This window comes from Jaculus jaculus, chromosome 2, assembly GCF_020740685.1.
Source record: "Jaculus jaculus isolate mJacJac1 chromosome 2, mJacJac1.mat.Y.cur, whole genome shotgun sequence".
Taxonomy (NCBI): domain Eukaryota; kingdom Metazoa; phylum Chordata; class Mammalia; order Rodentia; family Dipodidae; genus Jaculus; species Jaculus jaculus.
In genome coordinates, this window is record NC_059103.1 from 109638165 (window position 1) to 109653104 (window position 14940).

General features: G+C 38.1%; 1 protein-coding gene across 13 annotated transcripts in view; it reads right to left on the minus strand.

Moving 5' to 3' along the window:
• Bmpr1b (bone morphogenetic protein receptor type 1B) overlaps window positions 1-14940 on the minus strand; it is a 382398-nt gene that overhangs the window by 17940 nt on the left and 349518 nt on the right. For all 13 annotated transcript variants that reach the window (XM_045143623.1, XM_045143629.1, XM_045143628.1 and 10 more), the window contains 2 exons: window positions 10539-10731; window positions 9661-9958 (listed from right to left, as the gene is read on the minus strand). In XM_045143623.1, the coding sequence (XP_044999558.1) occupies window positions 9661-9958; window positions 10539-10731 (491 nt within the window). The remainder of the gene's footprint in view (window positions 1-9660; window positions 9959-10538; window positions 10732-14940) is intronic.

Genomic DNA, 14940 nt, shown 5'->3' on the forward strand with positions numbered 1-14940 from the left:
AGTCAGTCCCCAGACAGTCAGCGTGTCTAGTGCCAGAAGGTGCTACATGGGCGACTGGGGGAAAAGACCAATATCTGTCCAAGCAACTCATTGTCTAACCTACTTAGCAGAAAATAACCTTTTGTGATGCCCACACAAGTGCAATAGTGGCACACAGCCATGGTGGGGAACCAACTGCTCTTGATTTGGCTAACTGATCCCCTCAGTGGTACGAGACCCATAGCAGGAGCTGGGAAACAAGTCAGGACCATATACAAACATAAGCCTACTCTCCAATATCAAGCTACCATCAATCATGGGGTACAAGAGGGCCAACACCTATTAAACTCTATCAAAAAAAGTAAGTGTTATCTCAATTATCCAGGTGCTAACTTACTCTCCATTGGAGAATCTGCTTCTCTTTTTCAGATAGATGCAGATCCTAAGGAGAGAGCTGCCCCAACATACCTGAAAAGGGGCCCGACTGAAACTAAGGACAATTGGTGAAACAAGCAAGGGTGATGCTTTCATGTGAACCAGATACCAGCACAAAGGGGAAGGAGACCAACACAGAGAAAAATCAATTCCTACCAAATCAGAGAGCCAGAGCTTAAGAGGCCCCCAACACCTCAGCATTGAAGGAGACCAAAACTGAACCCAACATGGCTCAGGGAAATTTTGCGGAAGAGGGGGCGAAAAGAATGTCAGAGTCACATGTTGGGTCATGTTATGCAGAGACATTTATTGTACCAATAACTGTGGGCTAACTTCACAATGCAGGACCCATTTACCTCAACAAGGAGGGTCCATTGGTAGGGGGTAGATCATGGATGAGCCTAAACAATGGTACAAAACTGCCTGTATTTGCTGAAAAGAAAACTAATAAATTAAATTTAAAAGAAAAAGAAATTATGAAATCACACCATCTCCAAAACATGGTACAAGAAGACACATTACCCTGACAGATTAACTAAGTGGTTGGTTCTAGAGTTAGCATTGGCTGCATGACTTCTGCAATCCTCTAACAGTCTTCCTTTGATGCTTAGTTGCCCATGCCTGATGGATAGACAAATGAGTAGGTGGGCTCATGGACTGCTACATGGGTAGATCCATGTTCAGTATGTAGATGGGTGCCTGAGTGGGTGCACAAATAAATTCAAGGCTGGATGTCAAGGTAAGTACATAGTTTCATGATTGAAGGAAGAATGGAAAAACAGAGTATAATATATATTAACAAAAAATGAAATAGATGCAAAAGAAGGAAAATGTAATGAAAAAAAAAAAGAAGAAGACGACAGGTTACAAGACATTACAACCCATTAGGATAAGAAAGAAGATGGCCCCTCAGACCTCTTGGAAGAAATGTAAAAGAGAAAGGGAAGAAAGACTGGTAATTACAGACACACCAGAGAATTATGCAGTTCCTTCTCTATTTGCTTATTGTGAAAGAGATATGAAAAGGATAAATTTCACAAAAAGAAGAGAAAGAGGATTTCACACTCTTTTTTGCAAGGGATTCACATTTCTAAGTTAAATTTACAGTCTTCTTTTGAATGGCTATAGAAATAAACATTGTGTAAACAGTGTATGTTGGCACCATACTCACCCTCATTTCTCCCCCCACACCACCAAAGGGAGCCTCCTCATTGGGGATGTCTGTTATCCCTATGGGAATTGTAGGTCATGCATTGTGGGGGCAGCCACCAATTATGGGAAAGAGGCAATGTCTCTGTGCATAATGTCCCAACTTGTGGCTCTAACAATCTTTCTGCCCCTTCTTCCATGAATTCCCTGAGCCATGTTGGGTTCATTTTTTATTGCCTTCAGTGATGGGCACTTGGAACCCTCTATGTCTCTGATTTGGTAGGTGTTGAATGTCTTGTATGCCTGTCTCCTTCACCCTTGTGCTGAAATCAAGTTCACCAAGAAATTAGCACTCTTGCTCATTTTCCCATTTACTCTATCTTTTCAGCTGAAGCCCTAGTGGAGTGCAATGGGGTGATTCTCTCCTCAGATTCTGCAACCATCTGAAAAAGAGAAGTAGATTCTCCAATAGAGAGTGAAATCAGCACTGGTTAAATGGTATAACCATTGTCAGTTTAGAGATAATTTAATAGGTGTAGGCCCTCTGTTAGCCCAAGATTGATGGGAGCCTGATACTGGAGAGCAAACTCATTATTTAGATATGACTCTGACTTCTTTCCCAGTTCCAGCTATGGGTTCCTTTCCAGTGGGTGGATCTGTTAGCCAATCCAAGAGCAGTTGATTACCCACCATGGCTGTGTGCCACTATTGCACTTGTTTTCACACAAGTAAGCTGAGTAGCTTGGACCTTGAGTTGCTTGGACAGATATTGGTCATTTTTACCCCAGTAACTCATGTAACACATTTCTTTCATTAGACAAGCTGTCTGGGGACTGGCTCTTTTCCAGATTCCAGCCAGGTCTCTCTATATTCCCTGCATATAGTGTTTTTGGCAATAGGGTCTCACCCTTACCATTAACGTTTGTTGGGTAATAAAGTGCTCTGACAGAAGTCTGTCTTTTCTTTGGCGGGGGGGGGGGGACCTTGTGCATCTCTCTGATTCACAGCTCATTGTGGAGGTTAACAGCATCCTGGTACTGGGAGTTACAGGCCAGCTCCGAGGGAAAAAAAGGAAGAAAAACATAGGTAATATAAAAGATAAAGAAGCCAAGTGTGATGGCACATGCCTTTAATCCCAGCAGTTGTGAGGCAGATGTAGGAGGATCACCGTGAGTTCAAGGCTACACTGAAAAAAAGAAGAAAAGAAAAGAAGAAGAGGAGAGAGAGAAAGACACAGGAGAAAATTAAGGTTAGGCTTCATCTTACTCTCTCCAGGGCCCTTTGATTCAGGTGTTCCCTCTAAGGTATTAATGAAAGTTCAACCTTTTAATCTGTCTTCCAGAATATAGGATTTTATGACACCATTTCCATTCGGGTTCAGTTTTGTGATCCCCCCACCTCACCCTCCCCTCCAGCCACACCGTTCCTTATTGGCCAGTCCTCAAGATGCCTATTAGGCATGTCTGCATCTCAGGCTGATACCAGTTAGAGGTATAGATGAGTGAGACCATGCAATGGTTGGCTTTCTGTGATTGGGTGAGTTCACTGAGTATGATCTGTTCCAAGTTCGACCATTTTTCTACAAATTTCAATTTTTTCATTTTTTTCTAACTGCTGAGTAGAATTCCATCATGTAGATATACTGCATCTTGGTAATACATTTGTCTGGTAAAGGACATCTAGGTTGATTCCAGTTCTTATCTATTATGAATTTATCAGCTATAAACATGGTTGTACAAATATCTTTGAACTGAGGCTTGGAAGTTTTAGGGTAAATGCCCAGTAAAGAAATAATTGTTGTTAACTATATAGTCAAGCTTTGTAAGAGCCTCCATATTACTTTCCATAGTGGTTGTACCATTTTACATTCCCAGCAACAGTAAATGAGGGTCCCTAGTTCTCTACATGCTCACCAGCATTTGTTTTCATTTGATTTTTTTTAATGTGTGCTATCCTTACTGGGATAAAATGGAATCTACTAGTTGTTTTAATCTGTATTTCCCAGATCATTAGGGATGGTGAACGTTTTCTTAAATGTGTGTTTGCCATCTGAGAACTTCCAGTTGGGTTCTCTGCCCCACTTTTTGGGTGGATTGTTTCATTTTTTTTATTGTTTAGGTTTTCTTTGTAGATTCTAGAAATTAGGCCCCTGCCTGTTGTATAGCCACCAAAAATTTTCTCCCATTTGGTATACATCTATTGGCTCTGCTTACTGTATGTTTGTCTGTGGAAAAAATTTAGTTTCCTGAGATTCCAGTGGTTGAGTGATTGTTTAAGGTCCTGAGCTACTGGGGTTTTGTTAAGAAGTCTTTTCCCTCTCCTATATTGTGGAAAGTTACTCCTATCTTTTTTTCTTCCAGTAGTAGCAGAGTTTCTGGTATTATATTGAGGTCTTTGATCCATTTGGATTTGATTTTTGTGCATAGCAAGATGTGTGGGTCTAGTTTCATTTTTCTGAATATGGTAATCTAGTTTGTCTATTACCATTTGTTGAAGATGCTGTCTTTTTTTTCAGTTTTTATTGCGAGGGCCTTTGTGAATATCAAGTAGCTGTAGTTACTTGACCTAAAGTACAGATCCTATATCCTGTTCCCATAGTCTATAATCCTGTTTTTATGCCAGTACCATGCTGTTTTGGTAACTACGGCTTTATAATATAACTTTAGATCAGGTATGGCAATGATTCCAGAGGAGTTTCTTTTGCTGAGAATATGCTTGGATATCCAAGGCCTGCTGCCATTCCATATGAATTTTGGGATCATTTTTTCTATGTCTATGAAGAAAACTGCTAGGATTTTTATTGGAATAGCATTAAATGTGCATATTGCTTTTGGTAATTTTTAGTGTTAATTTTGCCTATCTAGGAGCATGAGAGGTCTTTCCATTTTCTCCAGTCCTCCTCAATTTCTTTCTTCAGTGTTTTTATGTTTTCATTATATAAGTTTTTCATATCCTTGGTTAGTATTATTCTAAGGTTGTTTTTTTTTCTCCTTGTTGTTGTTGCTATTGAAAATGGGACAATGTTATTAATTTCTTTCTTGGTATCCTTGTCCTTTGCATGTAGAAAGGCTACTGATTCATGTGCATTGATTTTGTATCATGCTACTTTGCTAAAGGAATTAATCATCTTTAAGAGTTTTGAGATGGATGTTTTTAGGTCACTTATGTATAGAATCATGTTGTTTGTGAACAGGGCTAACTTAACTTCTTCCTTTCCAATTTGTATCTCTTTTATTTCTTTCTCCTGTCTTATTGCTTGGGTTATGCCTTCTAGTACTATGTTGAAAAGCAGAGGTCAGAGAGGGCACCCCTGTCTTGTTCCTAATCTAAATGGGAATTCCATAAGTCTCTCCCCATTAAGTAATATTTGGGCTTTAGGTGTTTTATATATAGCCTTTATTATGTAGAGAGATAAACCATCCATGCCTTTACTCTCCAAAATTTGGATCATAAAGTAATGATGTATTTTGTTGAAGGCCTTTTCTGCATCTACGGAAATGATCATGTGGTTTCTGCATTTAAGCTTATTTGTGTGGTATATTACATTGACAGATTTCCATATGTTGAACCAATCCTTAATTCCTGTGATAAAGCCTACTTGCTCTAGGTAGATAATGCTTTTGAGGTGTGGCTGAATTTGGATTGTGAGGATTTTGTTCAGGATCTTTGCATCTAAGTTCATCAGGGAAATAGGCCTATAGTTTTCTATTCTTGTTGTATCTTTCTCTGATTTTGGAGCAAGGATGATACTAGCTTCATAAGGAGATGGGGAGCTTTCCCTGTTCTCCAATTATGTAGCACAGTTTGAGAAAAAATTGGTTTCAATTTGTCCATGAAGGTTTGATAGAATTCATCTGAGATGCCATCTGATCCTGGACTCTTCTTTTTAGGGAAGTTTTTGATTACCTTTTCAATCTTGATGGGTGTGATAGGTTTAGGAGATTAATATGCTCTGAGTTGACTTTGGTAGGTGGTACGTGTCCAGGAATTCATCCATTTCCTTCAGATTATCCAATTTTGTGGAGTAGAGGTTTTAGAAATAAGTCTTGATGATTCTCCCAATTTCACTTATGTCTGTTGCGATCTCGCCTGTACAATTTCTAATTTTGTTAATTTGAAGTGACCCTTTTATTCACCTGATCAAACTGGCCAGAGGTTTATCAATCTTGTTTATTATGTTTTCAAAGAACTACCTCTTTTTTCATCACTTTTATTGTTTTCTTAGTTTCCAATTCATTTTTAGCTTCTCTGATCTTGATTATTTCTTTCTGTGTGAAGCTTTTTGGGTTGGATTCTTCTTGTTTTTCCAGTGCCTTTAGGTGGATGGTTAGGTTATAGATTTGGAATCTTTCTGTCTTTGTTATGAAGGCATTTAGTGCTACGAATTTTTCCCTAAGGACCACTTTCATTGTTCCCTATAAGTTTTGGTACAATGTGTTCTCATTGTCACTCAATTCTAAAAATTCTGTAATTTCATTTTTATTTCATCCACTACCCATTTATTGTTTAAAAGCATGTTGTTCAGTCTCTAGTTGCTGATGGAGCTCCTGGTGAATCTCTTATTGTTAATTTCTAGCATTGCAGCACCATGATCTGATATCATGCAAGAAATACATGTCAACTTTCTGAAATATATGGAGGCATGCTTTATGGCCCAGTGTGTGATCTATTTTAGTGAAGGTTCCATGGGCTGCTAAGAAGAAAGTGAATTCTGTAGATTTGGGGTAGAAAGTTCTGTAGATATCTATTAGGTCTAATTGACCTATGGTTTTGTTGAGCTCTCTTACTTCCCTGTTGATTTTTCTATTTGGATGATTTATTGCTGATAGTGGAGTATTAAAGTTCCCAACTATGATGGTACTGGTGGTTATTTCTGTTTTCCTATTAAGCAGGTTTTCTTTTATGAATTATGGTGCACTTGTGTTTGCTGCATAAAGATTAATGATTGTGATATCCTCTTGTTGGATTATTTTGTTGATAACTAAGAAATGGCCTTCTTTGTCTTGTTTGATTACTTTTGGTTTAAAATCTATTTTATCTGGTATTAGTATAGCAATGCCTGTTTATTTCATATTTCCCTGTTAGCTTATGTCTCTTGATGGGTGATTTAAGGCCATTAATGTTTAGGGTAATAACTGTGAGGTTTGATTTAATCCCTGCCATATTGTGGTGGTTCATGTGGCTTAAAGTTTTCTTGAACTATTTTTTTTTTTTTTTTTTTTTTGCCTTTTGCTTTTTTTTTTTCAAGGTAGGCTCTGATCTGATTCTTATAGTCACTTGAGGGTGGTTGTTTGACTTTTTTTGTGTGGAGAATTCCCTGAAGGTCTCTATGTAGGTTTGGGTTTGTGTTCATAAAATTGTGGAGTTGACTTTTATCATAGAAAATCTTTGATTCACCATCTATTTTGAGGGATACTTTTGCTGGGTAGTTTAGTTTGGAAGCCACAGGTTCTTAGACTTTGCATTGTTCCATTCCAGACCATTCTAGCTTTCACAGTTTCCATTGAGAATTCTGAAGTAATTCAGATAGGGTTACCTTTATATGTAACATGTTGTTTATCTCTAGCTGTTTTTGGGACTTTCTTTTTGTTATTGATGTTTAGAGTGTTAATAATAATATGTCTTGGAGAATTTCTCCTTTGGTCCAATCTGTTTGGAGTTTTGTTAGCTTATTGTATTTTGATGTGACTCTCTTTTGAGAGGGTGGGAAAGTTTTCTTCAATAATTTTGTTGAAATAGTTCTTCATGCCTTTGATTTGAATTTCTTCCACTTCTGGTACACCCATGATCTGAATGTCAGGATATTTCAGGGTATCCCACTGTTCCCTCATATTCTAACAACAAAAAGTTTTGAAGTTATTCAAATTTTTGAACTCATAAATTGTTTATTCTGTCTTGTCTTCCAGTTTTGAGGTTCTGCCCTCCAAATGACTGACTCTGTTCTTGAAAGCTTCTATAGAGGTTTAGACTTGTTCAATTTGGTTTGTATTTTCTGATGCCTTTTCATGTATAGTATCCATCCCTCTGTCAAGTTCCCTTTAAATTTTTAATTTTTCTGACTTTATTAATACTTCCTGGAATTCATGCTTGCATTTTCATTTATTGATTTCTTCATTGAGCTTAGCCAACTGATTATTGAGGTCTTCTTTTTTTTTTTTTTTTTTGGACCACACTCTCCTTCAGATCACTTAAATGTCTTTGGAAGCCTTCCTTGTTTTTTCTATTAGGTCTAATCTAGTGAGGACAGCATTCATACAATTGTTGGACCTTTGTCAATTTTCTGCAAGTTCTGCTAATTTCCTGGCCAGGATCGCATAGCTTGTGTCTTCATTTTGGAGTTCTGATCCTGTTGTGTCTACTATGTTTTGATTACAGAGTTAAACTGTGGGATTGGGAAATTTTGTTGGATTTACTTCCATTTAATTTTTGTGCTGTGGTCTGCCCATCACAGTATGAGAATCTTATTTATTTCAGGAAGAAGCTGCAGTTTACCCTTGAAGTGATTTAAGTGATTACTCCCTTTTATGTTTGACTACATTAAGCATTTCATGACAAGGGGGCCTGTCTGCTCAGGTGGGAGGAATCCACTCAGCTCTGGTGGGGACCCAAAGACCTGGTGGAGGGGCTCATTTGTTGGTGGGTAGGGATAGTAGAATGCATGGTCAGGTGGCCTGATGGGGCAGGGGGACAGGGAAACGGGACAACATGATCTGGTGTTGCAGCAAAGTGGGAAGGGGATGGACTGCTACATGGTCAGTGATGTGATTGAGAAGGAGTTGGGTGGGATGGCATGGGCTGGTGATGCAGTGAGTGGGGGGATGTGGCAGCAGTCCTGGTTGTGAGAAGGAGGAATACCATGGGAGGGAGGGATGAGAGAAGGGAGGGAGTTAGTGATGGAAGAATGCAAGATGGATGGCCTTTGTCTGCATACCCTGAGGGTAGTATAGGAGAGAACCTGGTCCACAGCACTGTTGGGCGGTGGCTGGAATGGAGGTCCTGACCAGGATGGTGGTCCTGGTGGCTGGGAGATGGAGGAAAGCTCAGTGAGGGAGGGAGGGAGAAATGCTAGCCAGCTGGTCTGGGTCCATGTAGCCTGCAGGTAGAGCAGATGGTGCTGTCATTTGAGGAGCTGGGGGACTGGTGGGCTACCCAAGACCATGGGAATCAGTGGATTCCCTACTTTGGTCCTCTGCACCCTCCCACTGGAAGTTTGCTAGGAACTTCAGACCCTAAAGGCCCCCAGTGATCTTGCCTTTCCTTCCCCCATGTGGTGAAGCGTGGTTAGGTAGTACCATCTTGACCAGAAGTCCAAATTTATAGCCTTATTTACTTCCTTTGCTTTGTTGTTAAAGATGAAAAACTTCAGTTTGTCATCTGTAAGTGAGGAATTGACAGTTCTAAAAGGTATTTCCATGATGACCTGTGACTCTAGTGGCTCATCAACTCCTCTTATTTTGTTCTCCCAAAGGAACCATGTCTTTTAATTTTAATTTAATTTTAATTTTAATTTTAAATTAAATCATTTCCTAGATAAAAGGAGCTACCCTCATTAAAGAGAAGTCGAGTAAAACAGAGCCACAGCTTTGGACGTGTCCCTGCTGTGCAGAATGTCATGCCCACCTAGGTGCACAAACCATGACTAACATGTTCTGATATGTGTTCCTAGGTGTTGTGTTCACTGTTTAAGCTACATTATCATAGTACTAGATATCAGCTGTTTTAAAGGACCTATGCAAATAATCTTTCTTGTACCAGAATAAACATGTACCATATACAACCATACACATGGTGGCTTTTCCCTGAAATCTATTCATATTTAGAAATATTATGTGAAATTTCAACAACAGATTCCTATTAACTATCTCTTCTTCTATACAGCTGCCTGACTGCTATACCATAAAAAGAATAGTTGCTAAACCAAATCACTAATGAGAATATACTGTAATACCAAAAAGAAAATTTTTGGTAGTATCTTTCTTTCAAAAAAAAAAAAAAACCCTGAAATTTATGACATTCCTAAATGACTTAAATATCTTACAGACAGATAAGCAACAGAAAGTAATCCTTAAATGTGTATTTGTTTACTTTGATACTAACCTAATAAACTTTACAGCCAGGCCCAGGTCAGCTATACAGCAAGTTCCATTTTTCTTCACCAAGATGTTCTTACTTTTCAGATCTCGATGGGCAATTGCTGGTTTGCCTTGAGTACTGAAGATTTCTGTGTGTAAGTGGCACAGGCCACTGACAGAAGAGTAAGCTAACTTCAGCATGGACTTAGCATCTAGAGTGGTGGACTTCAGATAGTCATAAAGTGAACCATTTTCATGGTAGTCTGTGATAAGGTACAACTGAGTCCAGGACCCAGTCCCTTTGATATCTGCAGCAATGAATCCTACAAGGCAAAGATAAAAAGACTTGGGATAATTCATGTGCTCAAATAACATTATGTTCACATATATCTTTTATTCAGATTCTCTTTTAATTTTCTGATTACACCTATGATGGCATTAAATAACTAAGTAGTGATAATCAGAATTGGAAGGACAAAGAAAGATTAAGAGTTTATATCTGAAAACACAACCTCTTTTTAATCAGTGGTATTTAAATTCCTTCATGCTATTATGTATTCAAACAAAACATGGTATTTAGAGCAAAACCTCACTCAAGGCATTTATAACATGGACTGGGTCCCCTTCTATTCAAATGGTCCAGGCAGATCACATTTTTACAAAATTCTAGTATGACATTGGCACTTCCTGTTTTGAAGGGAAAAATAAATAAAACACCTGAGAGCATTCCATTTCCAGCCCACCATCCATTTACAGAAGCACCTTAGATATTTCTCCGATGAGGTCGTCCATCAAAAACCTGGGCCCTCACAGAAAGAACCTGTCTATAAGTTCCATTACAGGTCTAGACAGATATGAAAAGAACATCAGGAACACCTGACCATGGTGCAGACTCTCACTCACCCAGGATGTTTTCATGCCTCATCAGGACTGTCTGGTATATTTCAGTCTCTCTGAACCAGCTGGCCTCTTCTGTGGTGAAGAATACTTTCACAGCTACCTTTTCTCCACGCCACTTTCCCATCCAAACTTCCCCATAACGACCTTTGCCAATCTGTCTCACCATCTGAATCTGCTTAGCTATCGTCCTTTGGACCTGTAGAAACCCAAAATACACTGTTATGTATTTATAGCACTTAAAGTTTGTTTACTTAACTTTTTTCTCCAGAGGAAAAACAATGACTGCATATAACATACATCTACTTGATATTTTCCTTATATAAATGAGTTATTTCTAATTATTTATTAATCTATGCTGTTCTCTTTTAAGTATATTTGAAATGGACTATATATTCTGAATGATCAGAATATCCCTTCAAATTATTAAATATTCCATTCCACCTATTTCAGTTTGTCATGGAGGAAAAATCTGAATGGGCTCACAGTAATTGGCAAACAGAATATTCTCTACTCCCAACACTATGACGGTTTGAAGGAATTCTTGCCCCATATGACAAGTCCTGGATAAATTAATGACTATCAAACTGCTGAACACCAAAGGAGCTTGAGAAAAATACCTCATATAGAGATGTGCAAGGACGAGCAAAGAAAATAAAGAGATAAAAGGAAAGAAGATCACACAACGTAAGTTTTATCAATCAAAAGGAAAGGACCCCTTAAATGACGGTCACCACTCCCAACCCAAAAGGATTTAAACTCCCTGAGTACCAGTTGGAATTTTTACTTATAGAAACCAAAGAGCTGCAGGTAACATTTAAGAAACTGAAGAACAAATGAAGAAGAAGCAAGCAGGAAGAGATTACTGAAAATTATAGTTCGAAGAGGAGCAGCTGTCACAGTCAAGAATCAAAATGGACAGACAAAATAGCAGATTACACAGAAATGTTGATAAAATAAAGTTACTAAAATTGAGAGCTAGGCATGGTGGTGCACACCTTTAAGACCAGCACTCAGGAGGCAGAGATAGGAGGATCACTGTAAATTGGAGTCACTTTGAGACTACATAGTGAATTCTAGGTCAGTCTTGGCAAGAGCAAGACCTTACCTTGAAAAAACAAAAACAAAATGGGGGGGGGAGGGAATGTTACTGAATTGTTAAATTATATGTAAAACAGAACTGAGAATGAAAGAGTGTACAAGAGCAATTTGTTACGAGAGTTAAGTGGCATGAGAGTGAAATGTCTCAGTGTACGTGACATTAATTCCATCTGTACCTTATCAGTGGCTTCATGACTGCAAGATAAATTTAGGATTTTAGCTAGGTTAGTTTAGAATTTTAGAAATTTAGTTAGTGTCTGGAGCACACGTGTAATTCCAATACTCCATGGAGTCCAGCCTGGCTACATAGTGAAAACTTATTTCAAAGGTAAAAAGTAAATAAACTAGCATACAATTTTAACAACATACTACCAGAACAACAGAACATACTCTATAGAGACATGCTTTACATCAATTAAAGTTTAAAGTTTTCCTTTCTTCTTTTGTCTTTTTTAAAATTTTTTATTTATTTATTTGAGAGTGACAGACACAGAGAGAAAGACAGATAGAGGGAGAGAGAGAATGGGCGCGTCAGGGCTTCCAGCCTCTGCAAACGAACTCCAGACATGTGTGCCCCCTTGTGCATCTGGCTAACGTGGGACCTGGGCAACCGAGCCTCGAACCGGGGTCCTTAGGCTTCACAGGCAAGCGCTTAACCGCTAAGCCATTTCTCCAGCCCTCTTCTTTTGTCTTTTTAAGCAACATGAAATTTCACAGCAACTCATATCTAGAATAATCTCATCTCCCAGTGAGAAGGCTGGTTAGTAGCCTTAATTCCCTGTTGCCAAACCACATGACAGATGCTAAGGTCTAGGATATGGGCACACAGAGGGGGTGTTATTCTATCACAAATGTTTACCAGCTAGGATTGTCCCTGGTTTTCATAATGGATGACATAATCTACTTAAGAGGCACTGATGTTCATTCTAAGAACCACTAATGGCCCCAATAACAGAATGAAAGTCTTTTGAAAAAAAGTCTTTTTCCTAAGAGAAGGATTAGAAAATAAAAGAATTACTGATAAAATATGAACCCATAAAGCCATATGGAAAAAAAGCAAGGAAATATGCATAAAGCAGCCCTCCTCCACTCAGGAGTCAAATGTGCTGTATGAGGTAACCTTGGTAAACTTCCATTCCCAGCAAGATCACGGAAATATTGAGAGTATTGAGCAGCTGGGAGCCAAATACACAAATAGTTATTCACTTGAGAGTTGCCTTCTCATATTTATTAAGAAATATTGCATTCAATTTACAGATGTTAGGGAGCTTTCCTCATGTAAATATATGGAACATTTCCTAACACAAACAGTTTTGCGTCTGTTTCACTTCCAATGATAATGTCTTTTTTTTAATGAGCATACTAACACCATTGACAGTGTTAAAGAAAATAGGAACTACTTAGATAATGTGTCTTTAAAGCACATGTGGACAATAAAAGTGTACTTGCATTTTGAGACTATAACATCTGGGCACTTGATATAGTTTAAATTTATGAACTTTCTTCAGTTTTTATTTGATTTCATGAATATTTCTGGTTACAGGTAAATGTTTTAAAGTTTGTTAATATAGACAAAATGTATACTAATTTGTTATTATTTTGATCTTCTGTATTCCTGAAAAGTCCACAGTTAAAGTCTTTGTCTCTATCTTAAAGCTATGTGAGAGATAATACTTTAAGAGGTAGGATCTAGTAGTAGATCTTTAGGTCACTGAGAGTGTACCCAGGGATTATTGGATATTTGGCTCTTCCTCCTCTATTTTTTATTTCCTGGCCATGAGCTCAGTAGTTTTTTTTTATTATTTTATATTTATTTATTTTATTATTTACTTTTTATTTAAGTGGTGGGGGGGAGTGAGTGGGTGTGCCGGGGCCTCTAGCCACTGCAAACGAACTCTAGATGCATGCACCACCATGTGCATCTGACTTACATGAGTTCTGTGGAATTGAACCTGGGTCCTTAGGATTCACAGACAAGTGCCTTATCAGTTTTTGTCTGTCATGCATGTAGACCACAACATACTGTGACAGCCAAAAGTATAGTGACGAGCCATTGTGGATGAAAACCTCTATAACTGTGAGCCAATATCAAACTTTTTCTCTTTACAAATTGATGCCCTCAGTTATTTCTTTTTTAAAAAATATTTATTTACTTATTTATTTGAGAACATAAAAGAGGCAGACAGAGTGAGAGAGAGAGGCCCTCAGTTATTTCTTATAACAATTAGAAAACTGATGTAATTGCTTCAACTGTGATGCTAAAAGGAGAATTTCTCATGTGTATCTTGTATCAGTAAATATATTAGGAATTGTAAGAAGCTCACTATTCCAAGATGAATAACTCATTTAATAATTAGGTATCTCATAGTGTGTAATGTGTAAGTCCATGTACATATGCAGGGACTAGAGAATTTGATGCTATAGCCAATGTTCAGTACTCTCTGTCAATGAATTAGCAATACACACATAGACCATTATTCATGAATACATGGCTTAAAATACTTTTCTGAGTAAGGGGGAATTAAAACATATGTGAAAGAATTTTTTTCAGGATTCATCACTTAAAAAGACTTAATGTGGGCTGGAGAGATGGTTTAGTAGTTAAGCACTTGCCTGTGAAGCCCATGGACCCTGGTTTGAGGCTTGATTCCCCAGGACCCATGTTAGACAGATGCAAAAGGGGGTGCACGTATCTGGAACTCGTTTGCAGTGGCTGGATGCCCTGGCGTGCCCTTTCTCTCTCTCTGTCTACCTCTTTCTCTCTCTGTTGCTCTCAGATAAGTAAATAAAAGTGAACAAAAATATTTTTAAAAAGATTTAATGTTCAATAAAAAACAGTGCTAAATATTGTTTTTTCACAAGGCCAAATAAGTGGGGTATAAATAATATTTTTCCATTTATTAAATGATACTATGCATATATTAAGCAATATCACAGTCATTACATAGAAATGTATACATGTGAAATAAACATGTATGTCACATACATAGAACAGAAACATAACTATCTCATTTTTTTTGCCTGTGAAAGTTTGTGTGGTATGCATATGGGTATGCCTGCTCATGTGTATAGAGTTATGTGTGAGGGAACACATGTGTGAACATGCATGAGTGTGTGTGTTTTGTGTGTATGTAAGTCAGAGTTCATTGTCAGGTGTCTCCCTCAGTCACTTGTCATCTCATCTTTTGAGACAGGGTCTCCTTTTTTTTTATTAGATGGGGACATATTTAGGACGTTAACAACACATGTTGGTATGTTGGTACCATCCTCTCACTTTTCTCTGCCCCTTTTCTGAAGGGGCCTTCCT